The sequence below is a fragment of the Neoarius graeffei genome, chromosome 4 (genome assembly GCF_027579695.1).
Source record: "Neoarius graeffei isolate fNeoGra1 chromosome 4, fNeoGra1.pri, whole genome shotgun sequence".
NCBI classification, from domain to species: domain Eukaryota; kingdom Metazoa; phylum Chordata; class Actinopteri; order Siluriformes; family Ariidae; genus Neoarius; species Neoarius graeffei.
Window position 1 is genome coordinate 72,697,352 of NC_083572.1, and position 25,072 is coordinate 72,722,423.

At 42.0% G+C, this 25,072-nt stretch overlaps 1 protein-coding gene across 1 annotated transcript in view; it reads right to left on the reverse strand.

Annotated features, from left to right (window-relative positions):
* The window catches only part of LOC132884468 (persephin), a 48,356-nt gene extending 45,637 nt beyond the window's left edge, over positions 1 to 2,719 (reverse strand). Inside the window, exon 1 of the mRNA XM_060918322.1 lies at positions 2,463 to 2,719. Within this exon, the coding sequence (XP_060774305.1) occupies positions 2,463 to 2,493 (31 nt within the window). The 5' untranslated portion in view covers positions 2,494 to 2,719. The remainder of the gene's footprint in view (positions 1 to 2,462) is intronic.
* Between the last annotated feature and the right edge of the window lie 22,353 nt (positions 2,720 to 25,072).

The following is a 25,072-nucleotide window of genomic DNA, read 5'->3' on the forward strand; positions in this document are numbered from 1 at the left end:
GGAAAGTCTGACTCAGAGTGGATACACTCAGAGATACTGGCTCACCCAGTAATAATCTGAGATGAGGTTAATACCTTCTGCCTGTGTTAATGGTCATGAAGACCATGACAACCTGAAAACAGATCAACTAATACTGATAGTCCGCTCATGTCATTCAAATAAAGGACTCTGATAGGCATTGATACATAACAGCAATGTGCCAAGAATAAAATTCCATATTGTAATAAGATCTTTTATCTCTTTATCACAGTTTATGATATAATATGAAAATGATGACCTAATTAAAACAGTAAAGAAAAACTTCATGAGAAGACAGCTAATTAACTTACACAGTCAGAGGGATAGTTCATGTGCACCTTTCCCAAAACTCTTGTCTGGGAAACAGAATGATCAGATTGCCTCCTCAGAGAAAGACAGGCAATTCTTTTTCATCTTTCATTAGGAACCTTAGAAGACCGCTGTCTTTATGCTCCCTTCCAAATTGGACAGCACCGGCTCTGCCCAAAAATGCTCTGACTAGCTGCTTTCGACTGAAACAAAGTAGTAGGGATGATATTTCAAACTGCTCACGCCAGTAATATTGCGGATGCTTGAATGTTTAGTTATTGATCAGGAGGGTGGGGGTTCAAGCCCCAGCACTACCAAGCTGCCATTGTTGGGCCCTTGAGCAAGACCCTTAACCCTCTCTGCTCCAGGGGTGCTGTATCCTGCCTGATCCTATGCTCTGAGTGCAACGTCCTAACAAGCTGGAATACGCGAAGAAAAGAATTTCACTGTTCTGTAATGTATATGTGACAGATGAAGGCTCCTTCTTCTACCTACTTTAGCTGGCACTAAAATTTAAGATATGAAAAACACCAAAAATGACCATAATATATACGTTTGGGCTATAACATCTACACTGAAACCTACATTTAAATAATGTTTGAGGCAGTGGTCAACTGATCAGAAGGTTGTGAGTTCAAGCCCCCACACTACAAATTGGCCACTATGGGGCCCTTGAGCAATGCTCTAAGCCTCTCTTCTCCAAGGACACCGAATCTCAGCTGCTCCTACACTCTGACCTTAGCTTTTTAGCTTATGCATGGGAAAGCATTTTACTGTCCTGTATTTGCACATGTGACGAATGCTTTATTTAAAGCATTTATTTCTACAGCTGAGGACTTCTACACCATACACATAAAATTCCTCAGGGGAAAAGTATAGGACGATATAGTTTCTCAACTATGCTATATTCCACTGAGGTCAGTCTAAAGCAGACTGCTGACCTCTTTTCAAATTGCAAGACCTCCTAAGCACATGTGATTTGGAGGGGAGTTTTATGGACTTTAAATGGAAAACATCTACCACAGGTTAAAAGCATGCACATAAAAATCTCACTTTGCAGAGTGAAAGGTGCCGCTCTGTGCGTGTTGATTTGTTCCAGCTCTGAGAAACTGAGCAGAAAATGAATCGGTGCACCTGGACACCTGGAGTATGAAAAAGCAATTCAGCATAAAAATCAGCGTTCAGCTCTGGCACTGCTCAAACAGTGCATGCAAAAACATAGCCATGGAGCTTTGATCATCAGAAATAAAACCTCAGCTATGACAAAAAGTCACATTCAGTTAAAACTGAAGGTTTATTTTCAGTAAAGCGGGGGGGAAAACACTTTAGCCGTGGATGAAGATCTCACACACTTGCATTACACAATGGCAAACATAAAAAGACAAAGTAAATAATGCAGCTGTTTCATGTCAAATTCTGAGCTTTTTACTCTATGTATGTATTTATTTTCAGTTTTCTCTTAATTTTCAGAAGCTGGCCACCAAGTTTTTCTTTATAAGGCAGAATCGTAACAGGTGTTGGGTTATTTTTTGTTGCCAAACTTCATTACAGACTACAGCGAGTTTACACTCCAGACAAAATGAATAGAAAAGGGTCGGGAACAACTCAGCTATCAAACACTTTGCACAGGCAGCAATGAAGCTGGATCAACTGTAGATAAAACAAACTCAGGATTAGTTCTTAGACGGTTTAGACTCTAGATTTTCTTTAAAACCAGGTAACTCAATGGAGTGCACAGAAGATCTCTTACAGAAAGGAGGCAAAAACTGCTAATAAAACTGTTCCTAGTTCATTCCCTAAAATAAAATCCTGCAGGACTTCACAAGGTGAAAATGTGCTGTGAAAATACTGTACAAGGCTACTCTACTAGAATAAACTGCTATATAAAATAATAAAGCATTTCGCACAGGTGTAATTTAAAGAATATATAGGCCATAATAAAGATATAGATAATAACTAGATTGATATTCACAGTACATGTAACAACAGTAAAGTCCAGGAACTAAGCCATGAAGTAAACAACCTGGGAAAGTCCTACTCTAATATAACAACAAAAATAATCAGTCAAACACAATACTACATGTCTTCATGTTACTAGTCTAGTCAAGTGAAGTATAATTAGTGGTGTGTGTTACCTTTTCTGCACCCTGCTCGCGCTCCTCTCATGGACCTGTGTGTAAAAACGCACTTCTGCAAATGACAGATGCCAACAATGCGGACAAAATCAACCCCAAACAAGTTTCCTTTGGCTGATGCGTCTCCACTTCTGCCCTGGAATACGGTGGCATAATTTTAAGCTCCGAATCCAAATGAGTTTCCAGCAAATCGATGGACCACAGAGTGTGGAAAAGCTCAGTTTAGTGCGCGCACACACACTGCGGCGCGCAGCCCGGGTCCCTGGCGCAGTCCAGCGCGCACTTCCAGCCCCAGCTCAGTGTCCCTGCAGGAATAATGTGTGCAGGAGGAGCAGTGCTGCCAAATTACACTCGCATGGTTGCCATATTGGAACGAAATAGGTCTCAAATAGACTTCTCCAAACTCTTTACCAAATGTAAACGTATTCAATTATATAAATAAAACTTGTCCTACAGGCTTATTTAACAGCTTTTTCCTCAAGTTGTGAAACTACTGAACTCTGCTCTCTGTGGACGAACACAAGGACTCGTGCAATAACAGCGCCACTACCAGCACCTGAAGAACGTAATCTTTGTAGGCTACATGGTTTGGTATGCTTTTGCACATTTTGTACGTAACAGGATGGTGGTGGTGCAGCAGGCAGCGCTGCACCTCACAGCTCCAGGGTCCCAGGTTTGATGTGCATGTTTTCCTTGTGTCTGCACGGCCTTCCTCCTGGTTCTCTGGTTTCCTCCTACTTCCCAAAACATGACTGGTCGGTATCATCATTAGGCCCTATCACTCAGGGCTATAGCCCCGGGTATTTTCACCCTCAAAAAAAGTAAAAGATTAATAGAAAACAACTAACGGAAACAGATCAGAACTTGACTTGCACACTGTAAAAAATGATTTGTTGTTTTAACTTAAAAAAGTTAGTGCCTGGGGCAGCACGGTGGTGTAGTGGTTAGCTCTGTCGCCTCACAGCAAGAAGGTCCGGGTTCAAGCCCCGTGGCCGGCGAGGGCCTTTCTGTGTGGAGTTTGCATGTTCTCCCCGTGTCCGCGTGGGTTTCCTCCGGGTGCTCCGGTTTCCCCCACAGTCCAAAGACATGCAGGTTAGGTTAACTGGTGACTCTAAATTGACCGTAGGTGTGAATGTGAGTGTGAATGGTTGTCTGTGTCTATGTGTCAGCCCTATGATGACCTGGTGACTTGTCCAGGGTGTACCCCGCCTTTCGCCCGTAGTCAGCTGGGATAGGCTCCAGCTTGCCTGCGACCCTGTAGAACAGGATAAAGCGGCTAGAGATAATGAGGTGTTAATGAGGAGGGGGAAGTTACTGCCTTAAAATTTTGAGTTCATTGAAATTCACATAGTAAGTTAAATTGTTGTGAACTTACTATATTCATTTCAGTGAACTCAAAATTTTAAGGCAGCCCTTGCACTAACTTTTTTAAGTTCTCATCTCTAGCCGCTTTATCCTGTTCTACAGGGTCGCAGGCAAGCTGGAGCCTATCCCAGCTGACTACGGGCAAAAGGCGGGGTACACCCTGGACAAGTCGCCAGGTCATCACAGGGCTGACACATAGACAACCATTTACACCTACGGTCAATTTAGAGTCACCAGTTAACCTAACCTGCATGTCTTTGGACTGTGGAGGAAACTGGAGCACCCGGAGGAAACCCATGCAGACACAGGGAGAACATGCAAACCCCGCACAGAAAGGCCCTCGTCAGCCACGGGGCTCGAACCCAGACCTTCTTGTTGTGAGGCGACAGCGCTAACCACTACACCACCATGTCACCCCTTTTTTAAGTTAAAACAACAAATCATTTTTTACAGTGCAGCGTCCGAAGACGGACAAGGGGAACACAGGGGAAGACTGGGGGGGTTATGGGAGATATAATTGAGTGTTGCACAGTGCACATTCAAAATTTTGGTAACCGCCAATACAAGAACATTCAGAACTGTTTGGAAAACGACTTAAAAAAAACCAAAACAATCCACTATAGGGAGGGAAAGTAATCTCATCACCCCCTACTGGATGCGTTCCAACCTCTATGGCAAAATGAATAGGAATATCTTTTCAAAAAATTACATTTCGGGTTACGCTTCAAAGTTAAGGCAATGGCTTCCATATGTTGTGCATGTCGGGCAGCTCTATCGATCCTGGTGATCATACTTTATTTTTTCCACCGATTTGAATTGTTTTGAATGCTTTTTAATAAGCTGATCAAAGACTACACGGACCTGACGTCACGTATGTGACGTCACCGCAAGTCTAGCGCCTTTCCAAATCTGTAGCAGGTAGCGGCCGGCGAGTAGCCTACATCAACATGCCGATTTATATAGCGTGGTTGGCGGAGTATTTCTGTACCAATATGAAATGCATCCCTCGTGGGGATAACCATTACAGATCAGGGCATGTAGTCAACTGCCGCTATTCACAGGGAGAGCTGCCAGCGCTCGTCAGGGCTAAACCTACTGCTGACGTAATATGAGCGACTCAGTTTGGTTGTAGTCCGTTTCTGACAGGTGAGGCGCAATTTCGATCTTTTAAAAGATCTGATACTTTCACAGTTAGTAGATAATCCCAACATATACAACATCTTTTTGGGGGGTGTACAAGTTCCACGTCATAACTTCATGGGATTTTTTTTTTTTTTTTAATCGGGTTTATGGGATTTTCAATAGTATGGCTCTCGGTTTAGGAATGCTACCACTAGGATCGCTGTGTTTCACTTTCCCTCCCTATTGTTCGAGTTTTCAACATGAAAACAAATGGTACATCATCAACCGTGGGTGTATATAGAATGTATCAACAATGCAACCTCTCAAATTATGTTGATGCACAAAATCTGTTCCGTGTAGCCTGGTTATGTTGAATTTGCAGCATAGGGTCTGTATGATCAGTGTACCAGGTGAGCTCAAAAGTTCCAGTGGTTTAATGAATCTCTACAGTGGTGGTCTATTTGCCCTGACTAAGTTTATTTAACAGGTTCGTGTAGACACCAACAGTTGCCCTGACATAATTTAATCAAGTGTTTTAATGCTATATGTAGCCTACACAGAACCAGCCAGCCAGCCATCCCATAGTCAGCCTTTGGTATATTAGTCACATATAGGGATAAAATAATGTCTTTGTGGGCGGCACGGTGGTGTAGTGGTTAGCGCTGTCGCCTCACAGCAAGAAGGTCCGGGTTCGAGCCCCGTGGCCGGTGAGGGCCTTTCTGTGCGGAGTTTGCATGTTCTCCCCGTGTCCGCATGGGTTTCCTCCGGGTGCTCCGGTTTCCCCCACAGTCCAAACACATGCAGGTTAGGTTAACTGGTGACTCTAAATTGACTGTGAGTGTGAATGGTTGTCTGTGTCTATGTGTCAGCCCTGTGATGACCTGGCGACTTGTCCAGGGTGTACCCCGCCTTTCGCCCGTAGTCAGCTGGGATAGGCTCCAGCTTGCCTGCGACCCTGTAGAACAGGATAAAGCGGCTAGAGATAATGAGATGAGATGAGAATATTAATGTCAACATAAATTTGTGTTTTCCAGACACCATGAATGAGCTGCTGCAGTCAACTGAGCCTGGATGCATTGGAGGAAATGGTGTGTGTGTGTGTGTGTGTGTGTGTGAGAGAGAAAGAGAGAGAAACATGGAAGTCATATGATCATAGTCTTGTGAGATGGGATGTGATCAGGGATTTTGAATGTTGTAATATAATAATGCAGCTTAGAATGTGTGTCTTTGTGCTCCTAAAGGAGAGATATGTGAGTGAGAAATGATATATTTTTATTAAACTGATGATAAATATTACTAGTGAAATGTAATGACACGTACCTCAGTTTCCTGAGACATTATGGGTGTTGGTAATAATAATAATGAGGAAACAGAAACTGAAGTGAACTACATAAATCTAAAAAGAGCAGTGCAGAAATCAGTAATAAAGATGACATAACCTTTGAATGCGTGTGGGTGATAATATTTATTGTAAAGTTAGATATAACCTCCACAACCTATCGATGCCAATCTCCCTTAAAAAATACAAGGCCCTAGCCCCTGGTCTTTTCAATAGCTAGAAACTCCCCTGGGATTGACAATGATAAATTTTCCTCAGGTGTGTGTGTGTGAGAGAGAGAGAGAGAGAGAGAGAGAGAGAGAGAGAATACCGTAGGTCCCTGTTATGACTGACAACCCATCCAAGGTGTTTTCTCACCTCACACCCAGTTTTCCTGGGATAGGATCCAGATCCCCCATAACTCTGGTCATGATGAAGTGATTACTGAAACTGAGTAAATGAGAGGACATGATGCTGTGCACATTTGCAGCACAATTTGCACTACTAGGTCATTTCTTCTCTTATCTAAGTGCATTTTTAAGTGACTAATTTGGCACTGAAAGTGCTCACTACTTCATTTTCTTGTGCAATAGGTTATGAATAATGATAATCAAGTTGCCTTTGACTTGACTATAACAAAATCCACCAGTTTTAGGCTAACCAAATGTGTTTTAGAGGAGGGATTCTGGCCAATCTGGTAACCTGTGTAGGCTCCATCCTCTTGCTGCGCACGAGGCTTTTTAATTAAATCCCTGCCTGAGAGAATAGACCTGGCGCGAGCTTCTCGAAAGTTCTGCAGGTTCTCACACATTGCCTGTTTTCACACGTTATGAAATATATTGAAGTAATATTTCCCATTTTCAGTCAAAACGCAGTAAGTATTTTACATTTTCATAAATAAATAGCATGTAATTATCCTTATACTGTCCTTTGATAAAGAATTATCACTGAGAAGTCCTGTAATGCTGTTTACTGATGAGCTAACTTGGAGGAGTTTCCATGTACTTTTATTCGTCATTAGTCTCCAAGAGATTACATTTTTATTTAAAAAAAAATGTGTAAAATTCACATACAGGAACATGACTGGATCAGTGACTTGAATAAGTACAAAAAAATAAATAAAAATCACAGGGTCATCAAGTGTGACCACTTTCAGGTTTGTTTTCAGATTTGGTCTTAGTTGGGTTTCAAATTGTTGTAGTAAAATATAAAAGAAACTGCAAAATAATGAGCATAAATGGGTTAATTATTCCATATATATATATATATATATATATATATATATATATATATATATATGGAATAATTAACCCATTTATGCTCATTATTTATATATATATATATATATATATATATATATATAAAAATAATGAGAATAAATGGGTTAATTATTCCATATATATATATATATATATATATATATATATATATATGGAATAATTAACCCATTTATGCTCATTATTTTGCAGTTTCTTTTATATTTTACTACAACAATTTGTAGTAATATATATATATATATATATATATATATATATATATATATATATATATATATATATATATGTTATTTACCAGCTGGGAGGTCTGTATCATGAAATATGGTGACCGAGGTCTTGAAAGTCCTGAGCGAGGCCCTCTGGGCCGAGGTAATTATTCAAGGCCGAGGTCAGGGTATTTCACCATACGGACCGACCTTAAGCTGGTAAATAATATATTTATTTTTTTCTTTACCAAATTCTAACAGAAAACAAGAGCGCCCGAAAGGGAAAGCCGAGCCGCCATTTTGAATCCTAATTCACGACTGTAATGCAAATTGCTTCCTCCTTGGTATATAAGTGCACTTCCATGGCAGGAAAAAACTACATTTTGCTGCCTATGTAGTCCCCTATTTATACAAAATTGAGTCATTCAGGATTCAGCCATGTTTTTGCTCGGCGTTAGCAAGTTACAGGTTTTTAGCTTTCTCCTGAAATGTTTTCTTTTATTTCTTTTTCCTCAGGGTAGTAAAACTCGCTTTCGCTGTGAACACTGTCGTTATCACTATCCATGCTGTAAAATTAATGCTATTCTCCTGAGAAATGCTGGCAAAAATTTATAAGATTTTTGATAATCTTATAAATATATCTTATAAAAAAAAAGATAAATGTTGACAAAAAATGCTACTATGCTTGTTTGTTTGTTGTTGTGAACGAGCGAGTCGCCAGAGGTCCGTAACCAGGGTCCGTAACTGGGGTCCGTACCGTAGGATACGGACCTGCTCACCAGCCAGTCAGAGCGCAGGATTTGATGGCAACCGGGCCGCGAAAAAAAAAATCTATAATACTGATTTAAAACATTGCAGAGTGTTGTGGGCTTTTTCATAAGATTTAGCTCATGATGATTGCTAAGGCTATATACTCCAGGTGGCATACTATGGATGATAATGGTGATGCAAACAATCCATTTAACAGTTGTAGCTGAAAAAGAACAAAAAAAAACTTGAACAAATAGAATAATTCTAAACACACACCTGCTGTCATAATCCATTATCTGTAGCTGCTTATCCTGTACAGGGTCGCAGGCAAGCTGGAGCCTATCCCAACTGACTACGGGTGAAAGGCGGGGTACACCCTGGACAAGTCGCCAGGTCATCGCAGGGCTAACACATAGAGACAAACAACCATTCACACTCACATTCACACCTACGGTCAATTTAGAGTCACCAGTTAACCTAACCTGCATGTCTTTGGACTGTGGGGGAAACCAGAGCACCCGGAGGAAACCCACGCGGACACGGGGAGAACATGCAAACTCCGCACAGAAAGGCCTTTGCCGGCCGCTGAGCTCGAACCCAGAACCTTCTTGCTGTGAGGCGACAGTGCTAACCACTACACGACTGTGCCACCCTCATAAAGGATACCTTTAATCAATAAAACATTAATCAATGCAATATAGTAATACACTGCTCACTCATCACATTAAAACCACAGATATGTGAAGTAAATAACATTGATTATCTCATTACAATGGCATCTGTCAAGGGTTGGGATATATTAGGCAGCAAGAGAACAGTCAGTTCTTGAAGTTGATGTGTTGGAAGCAGGAAAATGGGCAAGCGCAAGGATCTGAATGACTTTGACGAGAGCCAAATTGTGATGGCTGGATGGCTGGGTCTGAGCATCTCCAAAATGGCACATCTTGTGGGGTGTTCCTGGTATGCAGTGGTTAGTACCTACCAAAAGTGGTCCAAGGAAGGACAACCGGTGAGCCGGCAACAGGGTCATAGGTGTGGAAGGCTCATTGATTAACATGGGGCGCAAAGGCTAGCCCATATGGTCCAATCCCACAGAAAAGCTACTGTAGTAACAACTGCTGAAAAAGGTTAATGCTGACACCTTTCTGTTTTAGCCAGTGTTAACTTTTTTTCAGCAGTTTGTACTACAGTAGCTCTTCTGTGGGATTGGACCATATGGGCTAGCCTTCGTGCCCCATGTGGATCAAGGAGTCTTCGATACCAATGACCCTGTCATCGGTTCACCGGTTGTCCTTCCTTGGACCACTTTTGGTAGATACTAACCACTGCACACCGGGAACACCCCACAAGATGTGGCATTTGAGATACTCAGACCCAGTCATCTTGCCATCACAATTCGGCCCTTGTCAAAGTCACTCAGATCCTTACGCTTGCCCATTTTTCCTGCTTCCAACACATCAACTTCAAGAACTGACTGTTCTCTTGTTGCCTAATATATCCCACCGCTTGACAGGTGCTATTGTAATGAGATGATCAATGATATTCACTTCACCTGTCAGTGGTCATAATGTTATGGCTGATCTGTGTAAGTGTGGATAGGTTAACCATAAGAAATGACTAGTTTCCCTGACAGCATCGAGATTATTCTGGATAAGCCTACAGTTATCTGGCTGGTTAATGCTATGGTGATCTGCATATTCAAGCTAAAGATATCTATCTCATAATAAACCTGAGCTTCAGTCTGAAAGCAACAGTCATTTTTCTTCTACTTCTTTGGGTTCAGTACCATATAAGGACAGAAAATCGTGGGTCAAAAGTTTCAGTCTCTAACAGACAGCGTTCCCCCCAGGATGCATTAGTGGCCTGGCTAAACTCAGCTATCAGCTAACCTGCACTTGTAACTGGATCCATTTGCACTGGCCACCCTCTCATAAATTGATTATTAGTCCTTACAATTCAGATAAAAACCAGGTGAGTTACAGAGCATCTATTGGTTGTAGGCTATTAATAAGAATAATTTTAAACACACAGACAGCAAAAAGAAGAGATGAATCTCCTGTTTCATTTTTGGCATAATCATGTCATGTATGTCATAACAGTACATTGCTGAAAAACTTGTTTCCCGATATATATGTCAAGTGATATGTGATTGTATTTAAGCAATACCACACGAGAAGGAGTGCTGTTGTGCTTGAATATCAGCATGGCTGTAATTCAGTTGCAGGCCATAGGCCAAGTGCCATAGCTAATCACATCTGTGCTGATATTCAGTACAACAGCATGACCTCAAGTCTGATCTTAGTTTTATACAACCCCGATTCCAAAAAAGTTGGGACAAAGTACAAATTGTAAATAAAAACGGAATGCAATGATGTGGAAGTTTCAAAATTCCATATTTTATTCAGAATAGAACATAGATGACATATCAAATGTTTAAACTGAGAAAATGTATCATTTAAAGAGAAAAATTAGGTGATTTTAAATTTCATGACAACAACACATCTCAAAAAAGTTGGGACAAGGCCATGTTTACCACTGTGAGACATCCCCTTTTCTCTTTACAACAGTCTGTAAACGTCTGGGGACTGAGGAGACAAGTTGCTCAAGTTTAGGAATAGGAATGTTAACCCATTCTTGTCTAATGTAGGATTCTAGTTGCTCAACTGTCTTAGGTCTTTTTTGTCGTATCTTCCGTTTTATGATGCACCAAATGTTTTCTATGGGTGAAAGATCTGGACTGCAGGCTGGCCAGTTCAGTACCCGGACCCTTCTTCTATGCAGCCATGATGCTGTAATTGATGCAGTATGTGGTTTGGCATTGTCATGTTGGAAAATGCAAGGTCTTCCCTGAAAGAGGCGTCGTCTGGATGGGAGCATATGTTGCTCTAGAACCTGGATATACCTTTCAGCATTGATGGTGTCTTTCCAGATGTGTAAGCTGCCCATGCCACATGCACTAATGCAACCCCATACCATCAGAGATGCAGGCTTCTGAACTGAGCGCTGATAACAACTTGGGTCATCCTTCTCCTCTTTAGTCCGAATGACACGGCGTCCCTGATTTCCATAAAGAACTTCAAATTTTGATTCATCTGACCACAGAACAGTTTTCCACTTTGCCACAGTCCATTTTAAATGAGCCTTGGCCCAGAGAAGACGTCTGCGCTTCTGGATCGTGTTTAGATACGGCTTCTTCTTTGAACTATAGAGTTTTAGCTGGCAATGGCGGATGGCACGGTGAATTGTGTTCACAGATAATGTTCTCTGGAACTATTCCTGAGCCCATTTTGTGATTTCCAATACAGAAGCATGCCTGTATGTGATGCAATGCCATCTAAGGGCCCAAAGATCACAGGCCCCCAATATGGTTTTCCGGCCTTGACCCTTGTGCACAGAGATTCTTCCAGATTCTCTGAATCTTTTGATGATGATATGCACTGTAGATGATGATATGTTCAAACTCTTTGCAATTTTACACTGTCAAACTCCTTTCTGATATTGCTCCACTATTTGTCGGCGCAGAATTAGGGGGCTTGGTGATCCTCTTCCCATCTTTACTTCTGAGAGCCGCTGCCACTCCAAGATGCTCTTTTTATACCCAGTCATGTTAATGACCTATTGCCAATTGACCTAATGAGTTGCAATTTGGTCCTCCAGCTGTTCCTTTTTTGTACCTTTAACTTTTCCAGCCTCTTATTGCCCCTGTCCCAACTTTTTTGAGATGTGTTGCTGTCATGAAATTTCAAATGAGCCAATATTTGGCATGAAATTTCAAAATGTCTCACTTTCGACATTTGATATGTTGTCTATGTTCTATTGTGAATACAATATCAGTTTTTGAGATTTGTAAATTATTGCATTCCGTTTTTATTTACAATTTGTACTTTGTCCCAACTTTTTTGGAATCGGGGTTGTACAACAGTTCTCATCTCATCTCATTATCTGTAGCCGTTTTATCCTGTTCTACAGGGTTGCAGGCAAGCTGGAGCCTATCCCAGCTGACTACGGGCGAAAGGCGGGGTACACCCTGGACAAGTTGCCAGGTCATCACAGGGCTGACACATAGACACAGACAACCATTCACACTCACATTCACACCTACGGTCAATTTAGAGTCACCAGTTAACCTAACCTGCACGTCTTTGGACTGTGGGGGAAACTGGAGCACCCGGAGAAAACCCACGCGGACACGGGGAGAACATGTAAACTCCGCACAGAAAGGCCCTCGCCGGCCACGGGGCTCGAACCCGGACCGTGCCACCCACAACAGTTCTATAAACCAGAAATTAATGTGGAGTTAGTGACATTTTGGACACAATATGGCCAGCTTTTTGCTCTGCTAGCAGAAATGGATCCCTTGATACCTTGAAATGGCCATCAAGGTTGATGATGCCGACTCCGTTTGGCATGGCGACGTTCCCGTCTGGTCCTGCCTGCTTGAGCTAGGGTGGTCGTGGCAGTCTTTTTTCCATTGTGTAGGAGGGCCCTCCAGGCGCTCCTGTCCTGGGAGGAGAACTCGAACCAGTTTGCGCCCATGTTGAACAGTTTGAGATCTTCTTTTACACAGTCTTTCCACCTTTTGTGTGGTCTCCCGATTTTTCTCTTCCCAGAGTTCAGTTCACAGAAGAGCACTTGCTTAGGGAGCCTGTCCTCAGCCATTCTGCAAATGTGCCCTAGCCAACGTAGTCTATTTCCTCGTATGAGGATCTCCGTTGGTTGAGACATTGCCCGCTCGTGGACCTTGACATTTGGTACTCTATCCCACCAGTGGATCCCCAGCAGCTGGCGCAAGCAGCGCTGGTTAAAGTACTCGATCTTGCGGAGGTGCCTTACAAGAGTCGTCCAAATTTCGCTGCCATAAAGTAGAGTTGGAAGAACAACAGCGTTATACACAAGAAGCTTTGTCTTGAGGGATATACCTTTGCGGTCCCAGATCTTAGGTTTGAGGGAGTAGAGTAGAGTAGATCCCACACTCACTTTATAGCATGTTGGTTACCTGGCTAGCTGGCTCACATTTTCCTTTTCATCTCCATCTGATGAGCTTTTGTCTGTCAAAATTTATATTCCTGAAAGTATCATTTGCATGTCCCCTGATGAGGTCATTAACATTACTATAGAAATCGTTTCTAACTAGGAAGTGGAGTTTTGTATGTGGGGCACAGACGAGTGGAGTGATACACACAGGGAAACGTCCCAGAGCTGTTATGCGAAATATCAGCACTCTTGGAGAATCTTGCGACCAATCAAATTATTGAACTGTAACTAACTGTTGTATCAATGTCAGTTTCCCCTTTAAACCTTTTGAACCAAACTAGAGTGGTTAATACACTAAAACACTGAGGAAAACAGTTCTAAAAAGAATAAAAAAAAACATTGTGTACTGAAAAATGAAAAGAAAAAAGGTTTGTTGGTTAAACAAGTAATAGGAAAGAAATGAGTTTCCAACACAATGCTCTATAAGTCTTTCTTTTAAGAGTCTCTTCAAATAAACATTTTAATTCTGTTTGCATACATTTTGGGAAAAGTTCAAACACAAAAAATACAGGGTTAGTCAAAATGATGTTAACACTTAAATGGTAGAAACCATTTATTCACAAAACATACATCATATGTGCAAGATGATTTACAGGACAGTCTCAACCTGTTCACCATCGTGTTCAACACACAAAAACCAGCAAGCAACAGTACCATTTAAAGCCCAGACACACATTTTGCGGGGAATAGATGATACCACAGTCCTTATTCTGTCCTTGCACAGAATAAGGACTGTGGTATCATACACGCACTCCTTCACCATACCCCATAACCAGAAATCACAGGGCGTCAAATCAGGGGAGTGTGGAGGCCACGACAATGGTCCACCGCTACCTATCCATCAATCTGGAAATGTGTGGTCGAGATAAGCACGAACAGTACGGCCAAAACGCGGCGGTGTGCCATCCTGTTGGAAATACCCTGCCAATCAGATCTGTAGTGGAAGTTCATCAATGGTGTACTGCTGCACCATCTGTAAGTAGATGTCTGACGTCACTGTTGGGGTGTCAAAAAAGTAGGGCCCAATTACGCCAGCAGCGCTCATGGCACACCACACATTCAGGAGAAAAATAATCCATTAGTGTTAACATAATTTTGACTAACCTTGTACTTGTAACCAGCATTCAGCTGACAATGAATGAATGTGATCTCTATTGTTTAAAAAATTACCTCAGATGTAGAGTCGAGCCTTAAATTATATACAACAACAACAACAACAGTGGACTTACATAAAGACTATAGATGTTCAACCTTGATCAAGAATTTACAGTGCATATAAAAGGCTTTTACTGAAACCTGTACTGGATTTACAGGGACCATTTTAAAAATAGAACAAAAAAAAACTATGCATCACAGCCATTGTGTCCATTAGTGAAATCCTGAACTAAACAGCCTGTCAGTGAAAGAGAAATAAAAAGTTGCTATGTGACTTCAAGGTCAAATACTAAAATGTTTGGCCAAATTAAAGCGACGTCTCCTGTCAGTGATTATATCCAACAGTACGTACCATTGGTACTCCCAATTGCTCTGTCCAAAGCACTGGTGATGTGAAGGACAAATAAATAAACAGTCCAAGTGAGGGCTGCTGAGATGCTCCAGTGAACCAGTGACGATTTTCCCACTAACACAGTGGAGAAATCTTTGGACTTATAACTTATCAAGATTGGCAGAGGATCAAGGTGGATTTAGACCATGATTTTCTTTTTATTGTCAGTGTGGTGTATCTTTGCCTAAGAGTGCAGAACTTCTAAAGCAGTGTGCCAGAGAGAAGATTAAAAAAAAAACTCTCACAGGACTACAATGCCTTCTTTGGGCAGAGCTGCTTGAGTGAGCGCCGTTGAAGCTTGACCCTCCGTCACGCTCTTGACCGAATGCTGTGGACATGAACTGGGTTAGAAGAGGAGGAGGTGTGTATGTGAGTGTGTGAGAAAGGCCTAACCACACAAGGCCTGCTGTTGTGAGAGAGAAGCTCATTGCTGAGACATACATGATAAAGTACATATTTGACCAAATAAAATGCACGTCTATGAACAGTAAATTCTGTGATAACTGCAAGAGGACTTGGATAAGATTAAATGTCCTTACCATGTTTTCCAGATTGTGAGACATGGTGCTGTGATTTCTGCAGTCAAGTACTGTATACACTTTTACATTAACCAACTGTGACATGCCTATTTATTAGTGCCTTTACAGTACACATGCTTCTCCAGTAGTTATAGTAATTTGTCCATTCGGTAGTGTTTATAGCAAGTGTTCATGTTCATTCATTCATCTTCAGTTACTGATTTATTCTGTTCAGGTTTGCGGTGGATCTGTTGTCTATCCCAGGAACACTGGGTCCGAGGTGGAACTTCATTCTGGATGGGACATCCGAATCCACTTACCAGGATATTCAAAAGGTAGGAAGAAACCGGAGAGCATGAGTAGTGCCACTAACAGTAACCAGGGACCCTTCCTCGTTTTATAATAATAATAATAATATTATTATTATTATTATTATATAAATAACGGCAATGATGGGATGAACAAAAGTTCCTTAAAAGAATAATTATGTTTCAGCATTACATGATGTGTAATGATGTTTTCCACTCCTGATTGAGGGATCAAAATAAAGACAATAGAGATCTTGCAGTCACGTGACCGGAAAGTACACAGCCGCCATCTTGTCGGTCAAAAACACCGCTGAATATTGCTGCACTCGTGTACAGAATGGATCAATTTCAACCGACGGACTACACGGCTCATTTTTCTAATGAACAGATAACTAGATATATGTCTAAAATAAACGATCTACAGATTATTGACCCTTATGGCTTTCCGGACGGAGTTTTCACGACCGTGTCCGTGGATATGGAACTGCCAGAGGTGGAATACCCGGACGTGTATAATTACCTCATCAACTTTCCCTCGCTGTTCAGTGGTGAAGCACTGCGTGCTTATAAATCTCTGGACAGTTATCTTTACAGAAATTCAGGATTTGTCAGCGACTCAGATGTGGCATCTTGTAAACAAGAAAATGATCCTCACTGGATGGGTAAGTCACTTAAGTATTGAGTATAGCACTGACCAGCCGATTATAGAATAGAATAAGGTAATTCCAGCTGTAATTCCAAATCGTCCGTCTTGTTTACCTGGCGTTGGAGAGGTAGAGGCTTGGCAGTGGAGGTTTGAGTGGCTGTTTTCTGAGCTTAGTCAACAGGCCGGCTCTGCAGCCTCACTTTTGCTTCTGCTCCCGGCGCCACCTCCTTAGCTTTGCTTCCAATAACAATCCACGGAGACCCCGCTGGTCTCGCTATCTCGTCCGGAATGTTTTTTTTTTCTCGTCCGGAATGTTGTGCATGCGATGGAAATTGCTACAAACCGTCATTTTCTGCTGGAAACCAATGTCCAGTAAGTCCATACGGTTGTAGTGGATATTGAAGTCCGGTACAGACGAACAACACGCAAAAATACACACAAAAAACAAAAAACATGCACAGGTAGGGAGAACTTGTAGCTGCAGCCGTTGTAGTAGAATTGTATATAGTAGGTTTTTCCAGAAGAAAAGGTAGAAGCAGAAGTAGAACCAGAAGTAGAAGGAGGAAATATGGCGTTTGACCGACAAGATGGCGTCTGTCACAATCTGGATCGGCTGTGACGTCACATGCAAGTGCTCCATAGCGGGGGGAGCATAAGCATCAGCCTGGGGGAAAAATACAGCATTACAACACTAATGAGACAAAAAGTAAAGTATACTACACCAATAGGAGGCTCTGAAGTGTTGTTTTATACAGATAGAATTAAAAGGGTTATAGCTTGTATTCTGAAGTGACAGTATTGTGGGATGTTCACATTTAAAATCATGTATAAAACCCCCACGAAATACTAATTAAAACATTAAAACAATGTCAAAGAAATTACTTCTATGATTGACAAGTCAGAATTGAGTTTTCAATACTTTTTTTTAAAAATCTGTAACGGACTGATCTAAACCACAACCGCAGCGATATTATCCATCCCAGCACTCCCACACAGAACTGAAGCAGAAACAATGTGATATGGTACACGTTCCCTGTGGAACTTGTCTTGGTGCACTACAAAGAAAGGAAGAAGGCAGTAAATCACATCTTGGTTATTATTTTATTCATTAGCAGTAAAAGGCTGACTTGTGTCTGAAACACATCCACCCTTTCTCAAATTTCACCACACTGTTTCTGTCCACTATAATATAATCACCTGGAACTCAAGGCAGGAGTCCACATAAAACATAAGAGCCAAACACACTCAGCCTCTTTGGGACTAAAAATATGCTCAGGGTGGTGGAGACGCTGCGTCTGTCTCTCTCACACAGCAACACACACTGTGCGCTACAATTTTGTTGAGCATTTTCTCATCATTTAATCTCAACAACTACTAAATAAATAAATAAAATAAAAAAACTGGCCGCGTGTGCCAAAGAACAATGATTGCATTACATAATCGTTTGTTGATAGCGACCATCTCTGGTTACCTTTTAGGTTAGAAAACAGACATTGCTGTCCATTTTCCTTTTCTAACTTAAAAGGAGGGTGGCACGGTGGTGTAGTGGTTAGCACTGTCGCCTCACAACAAGAAGGTCCGGGTTCGAGCCCCGTGGCCGGCGAGGGCCTTTCTGTGCGGAGTTTGGATGTTCTCCCCGTGTCCGCGTGGGTTTCCTCCGGGTGCTCCGGTTTCCCCCACAGTCCAAAGACATGCAGGTTAGGTTAACTGGTGACTCTAAATTGAGCGTAGGTGTGAATGTGAGTGTGAATGGTTGTCTGTGTCTATGTGTCAGCCCTGTGATGACCTGGCGACTTGTCCAGGGTGTACCCCGCCTTTCGCCCGTAGTCAGCTGGGATAGGCTCCAGCTTGCCTGCGACCCTGTAGAACAGGATAAAGCGGCTAGAGATAATGAGATGAGAACTTAAAAGGACATTGACATTTGATTGGGTAGTTTTTATCTTTTTGTGTAAATAATATACATTATCTCATGATTGTCATTCTCACTATGTATTTTTACTTGTTTCTCTTTGCTTACTAAATTGGAAAAGCCTCTATAAAATTATTTCCTAAAATAGTGTATCTAAAGTAAAATTAGGACCTTTTCAGATGAAGATGATTTATCATCATCATCATGTGCTATTCAGATTCATGCATGTTTAATGAATAAACAGCACAGGAAATGACACAGCCAAAACATTTCAAAAATGAGGAAAGGTCACAAGACCCAATAAAAATAAATCAACAAATTATGCTACATAAAAAGAAAATAAAAATCAGCCATGTCTTTAGCCCTCATTGAACATTCTACATTGGGAAATCAGCAATTTAAGTTCTCTGCAAGTGACTGAACAGTTGGGAGTTCAAATGGCCGAGCTGTCAGAAAACAAATTTTGGGATAAGTCCCCTGACTAAAAAGGCTCTTCACCTGAATTGCTTAAACTTAGTCAGAATGGATTTTGCCACTGATTGGATTCTCCCTAAGCTGACTTGGACAAAAAGGTGTGCCAAATACATAAATGTAAATGAAACCCATTTTGTGTTCTGAGTTCACCAGCAAAACTAGACATTTTTTCTTCTTCTGTGGATTTGTGCATCGTGGTTGTTGATACTGAAACCAAAGCTGCCTGTTAACACCGCTTCCTAATTGGAGCTTTTTCCCTTATTGAAATGGATTGCTAACAATACAACATACAGTTTCAGTTCTTACTCTCCAACCTGCCTCTGTCAAAGTGATTTATTTTCAGACATTTAATATTCAGCTGAAATAACAAGCCACTTAGCTCATAACAACCTGACATAGCGTGAAGGAAATTTGGTCCCTGCGGTTTGATCACAAGGTAAAAGCTGGTCATTGTGTTCAGGCAGCTGTACAGAGGTGACTCATATCACTAGACTAATGTGTGCTTTCACAATAACGGCTTCATATTCCATATTTTAAAAAAAGAAAAAATCCTGTCTGCATTATATCAAATTATAAAACTGAAACATTTCAAAGGTATTTCCACAAAAACGCAGTTCTCACAGCCAAACGCTAAAACTGTGCAAATGATAGAGAACAATGCTTAGTAAAAGTCACCTAATGGAATCAGGTGAATGAATGAAAGAAACGATAATAAAGTAATGAAGTAAATAAAAAAGTAATATAATTATAGGAAATGTACAATATACTGTGATAATTGGAAGGGCTCACTTTTCAATTCATCTCCCTGTCAGTGTGTGTCCATGACCTGGGAGTTGACCCTTTGCTCAGGTCTTTCCCTCCCAGGGAGCTCCATGTGTCCACACGTTCCTCACTGTTTTCTAAAAGTAGCCTCTATAATGAGTTAGAACTCAAGCAGAAAATAATAGTAAAGAACAAGACACCCCCCACCACACACACACACAGGAAATATAACCCTCACTCAGTTATTTTGTAATACACACTGAAAATAATAAAAAGAACTAAATCTAATACTGTAGCCTTTTGATATGTGCTATGGACTAAAATAATCAGGATGAAATCTGCAAAGATCATAAAGACTGGAGTGACAGGTGTCCTTCATTTACTTGACAGGTCCAATATTGAATAAAATTGTACAACAATTTCTGTTGTAAGATGCATAATCAGGTAAAATAGAACATGCACTCAGTGGCCACTTTAAAAGGAACTTGTTCTTGATTCTAAGATTCCTGTTCTTGGCTGGCAGGACTGGAACCCAATGTGGTTTTCTGCTCACCACAGTTGTAAAGAGTGATTGGTTGAGTTACTATATCCTTCCTAGCAGCTCAAACCAATCTGGCCATTTTCCTCTGACCTCTCTTATAAACACAGCGTTTCCACCCACAGAACTGTGACTCGCTCAGTGGTGGGTTTTTTTTTTTTTTTTTGCACCATTCTGTGTAAATTCTCGAGACTGTTGTGTGTGAAAACCCCAGGAGATCAGCAGTTTCTGAAATACTCAAACCAGTCCATCTGGCACCAACACCCATGCCACAGTGAAAGTCATAGTGATCACAAATTTTCCCATTCTGATGTTTGAGGTGAGCATTAACTGAAGCTCTTGATTTGGATCTGCATGATTTTATGCATTGTGCTGCTGTCAAGGGATCGGCTGATTAGAACTGCATAAAACAGCAGGTGGATGGGTGTTCCTAATAAAGTGGCCAGTGAGTGTATATCAAAGTTGAGTTGATATCCATATACATAGTCAAAATTCCAGGGCTAGATATCAATGAACGAACATGTGTCAAATGAAAACCTTCATTTGTTTTTCATTTTGCATTGTGTATTGCTAATAGGTGTCACAAAAGTGTACAATTTTTATATATAATCCTCATTTTGTTCAATTTAAGCATTGCATTGCTTAATGAGTGTCTGGATTCCTCTAGAAAAAAAAATTAAACACTAATATCACACTTTTTATGGTTTTCATTTGACTCACCCTTAGGCAGCTGGGCCATAGAAGGTTCACGCTGCATGCTGCACGCTACACGCTACACGTTCACGTGAAGAACCGGACCCTGGGCCATTAAACTTCATGCTTGGATGTTCACGTGTTGCGTCTGTTCTACTTTGACCGAGTAACCAACAATATGGACTCTTCGGATGACGACGATTGCCTCATTCTGCTTTTACTGAGACAGAGGAAGAGAAAAAGGAACAGAATTTGGAGCCGAGAACACTTCCTTCTGAGAGAAACCCGTGGTGAATTTCACCGAACATTCTATAATCTGCTTGACAATCCCGATGAAGAACTATTTTTCAATTATACCATTCAATTATATTTTTTCTGAAGTTTTCCCCTGAAAGCATAGCGTTATCTCCCTAGACCCGTTCTGATTGGCTGGCGCGGCGGTGACCGCATGCATTGACTGGAATTTCCATCTTCACGCCTAGAAAAAAGTGTGCATGTTCATTTCACGCTTCACGCGTGAAGTGTGCAGCGTGCAACGTGAACGCCGTTCTATGGCCCAGAACAAGTCATGCTACGTTTGTCCACTTTTCTTTACACGCGTGTAGCGTGCAGCATGCAGCGTGCAGCGTGAACCTTCTATGGCCCAGCTGCCTTATACAGCGCCCTCCACAATTATTGGCACCCCTCGTTAAGATATGTTCTTAGGCTTCTAATAAATTAATTTTTTTTAAAATAATATAGGACAACAATGCAAAAAAAGAGAAAAATCCAGTCTTTAATTCAAGTCTATTTATTCAGTGGGAAAAAAATCCCAGATTAAGAAATAATTATTTTACATGAAATCATGTGTGCCACAATTATTGGCACCCCTGATGTTAATACTTTGTACAACCCCTTTTGCCAACAAGACAGCACTTAATCTTCTCCTATAACATTTCACAGGATGGGAGAATACAGAGAGAGGGATATTCGACCATTCCTCTTTGCACAATCTCTCTAAATCATCCAGAGTCCTCGGTCCTCTCCTATGCACTCTCCTCTTCAGCTCACCCCACAGGTTTTCAATTGGGTTGAGGTCTGGGGACTGAGATGGCCATGGGAGGAGCTTGATTTTGTGTCTGGTGAACCATTTTTGTGTAGATTTAGCCACATGTTCAGGGTCATTATCTTGCTGAAAGACCCAGTGACGACCCATCTTCAGCTTTCGGGCAGAGGCCACACGATTTTGATTTAAAATGTCCTGGTATTTCAAAGACTTCATGATGCCATGCACCCTAACAAGGTTCCCGGGGCCTTTGGAAGAGAAACAGGCCCACAGCATCACCGATCCTCCCCCATACTTCACAGTGGGCATGAGGTGCTTTTCCGCATACTCATCTTTTGTGATGTATTAGTGTTTGTTGCCAAAAAGCTCTATCTTGGTCTCATCTGACCAGAGTACACAGTCCCAGTTGAAGTCCCAGTACCGCTTAGCGAACTCCAGACGTTTACGTTTATGCTTGTAAGTGAGAAAAGGCTTTTTCCGTGCATGTCTCCCAAACAGCTTGTTGGCATGTAGATGGCACCTGATGGTTGTTATGGAGACTTTGTGACCCCAAGGTGCTACTCTTTGATGCAATTCTTTAACAGTAAGCTTTGGAGAACTTTTTACTTCTCTTACCATCCTCCTCACTGTGCATGGTGGCAAGATAAACTTGCATCCTCGTCCAGGCTTGTTTGTCACTGTTCCAGTTATTTTAAACTTCTTGATGATTCCTCTGACTGTAGATATGGGCAGGTGTAGGCGAGCGGCTATTTTCTTGTAGCCATTGCCTGACTTATGAAGGTCGACACACATGTGCCTTGAATGGTGTGTTCTCTTGTCTTTCCCATGTTGAAGAGTGGATAAGAGAAATAGGCCTCTGTGTCACATCATATTTATACCCCAGGGAAACAGGATGTGATGAATTACTAATTAAAGGTTCCTAGATACTCTGATCAACTTTATAAACTACAGTAGAAATGACAGGAATGCTTCAATTACATTTATTTTCTAGGAATTGTTATGGGTGCCAATAATTGTGGAACAGGTGATTTTATCAAAAATAATTCACTTGAGTTAAGGGATACATTTTTCTACAATTTTCAGTGTGAGATTATGCTTCCGCAATAAAAATTGAATTTATTTTAAGGCTTTTAACACATCTTAACCAGGGGTGCTAATAATTGTGGAGGGCACTGTATATGTTATGATAAGTAGAAATACAATTTGTGGATGTTCATTGTGCAACATTAATTAGACTTTCTATTCTTAACACTTGTGTTGCAGATTTTTGGGGAGTTTTTACTTGTCAAAAATAACAGAAGGCATTTTAGCCATACGACAGCATTTATCCATCTTCCTGACACAATTTAACACCCCTGATACAACTCATCAGCTGATGAACCACTCTGCTGAAAAACCCAGCTTGGTCTGACCAGCTATCAGCTGCTTAAACACAGGCTGAACTGGTCAAACTGATAGACCGGCTCTTAACCAGCTGGTAGATAGGAATGACCTGTACTAATGCTCCAGAGTAGGCAAGTTATTTTTAAGAAAGTAACAACTGTAAGACAACTAGAAAATCATAAACTTCTGTTTACTGGTTAAGTGACATAATAATGAAGCTGGAAAATACATAAAACGTAGAGCTCGGACAGTGTTTTGGCAGCTGATAGCTGATCAGACTAAGCTGGGTTTTTCTTCAGCTATATTTAAAGACGCGAAAACAAAATCTCAGGTTCCTCCACAACTCAACTTCTGCATTAGAGCATACATGTCAGAGCAGTGTGTAACTCTGTTCCAGCTGTGGAATAATTCTTTCACACAAAACCTAGCTGAGATCTTTCCTAGTGATTAGTTTAAACTCTGAACCGTCACTGCTGCAAAAAAAAAAAATCCAACATGCGTAGCATCTCAATGCAATTTCGTCGTCTTCTTCCGCTTTATCCGGGACCGGGTCGCGGAGGCAGCAGTCTAAGCAGGGAAGCCCAAACTTCCCTTTCCCCAGACACCTCGGCCAGCTCCTCGGGAAGAACACCGAGGCGTTCCCAGGCCAGCCGAGAGACATAGTCCCTCCAGCGTGTCCTGGGTCTTCCCCGGGGCCTCCTCCCGGGGGGACATGCCTGGAACACCTCCCCAGGGAGGCGTCCAGGAGGCATCCGAAAAAGATGCCCGAGCCACCTCAGCTGATTCCTCTCGATGTGGAGCAGCAGCGGCTCTACTCCGAGCTCCTCCCGAGTGACTGTGCTTCTCACCCTATCTCTAAGGGAGCGCCCAGCCACCCTGCGAAGGAAACTCATTTCGGCCGCTTGTATCCGCGATCTTGTCCTTTCGGTCATTACCCAAAGCTCATGACCATAGGTGAGAGTCGGAACGTAGATCGACCGGTAAATTGAGAGCTTCGCCTTTTGGCTCAGCTCCTTCTTCACCACAACGGACCGGTAAAGCGACCGCATCACTGCGGAGGCTGCACCGATCCGCCTGTCGATCTCACGCTCCATCCTTCCCTCACTCGTGAACAAGATCCCGAGATACTTAAACTCCTCCACTTGAGGCAGAACTTCTCCACCAACCTGGAGAGGGCAAGCCACCCTTTTCCGGTCGAGAACCATGGCCTCGGACTTGGAGGTGCTGATTCTCATCCCAGCCGCTTCACACTCGACTGCAAACCGCCCCAGTGCATGCTGAAGGTCCTGGTTTGAAGAAGCCAACAGGACAACATCATCCGCAAAAAGCAGAGATGAAATCCTGTGGTTCCCAAACAGGATTCCTTCTGGCCCCTGGCTGCGCCTAGAAATTCTGTCCATAAAAATTATGAACAGAACCGGTGACAAAGGGCAGCCCTGCCGGAGTCCAACATGCACTGGGAACAGGTCTGACTTACTGCCGGCAATGCGAACCAGACTCCTGCTCCGTTCGTACAGGGACCGGACAGCCCTTAGCAAAGAGCCCCGAACCCCATACTCCCGAAGCACCCCCCACAGAATACTACGGGGGACACGGTCGAATGCCTTCTCCAGATCCACAAAGCACATGTGGACTGGTTGGGCAAACTCCCATGAACCCTCGAGCACCCTATGAAGGGTATAGAGCTGGTCCAGTGTTCCGCGACCAGGACGAAAA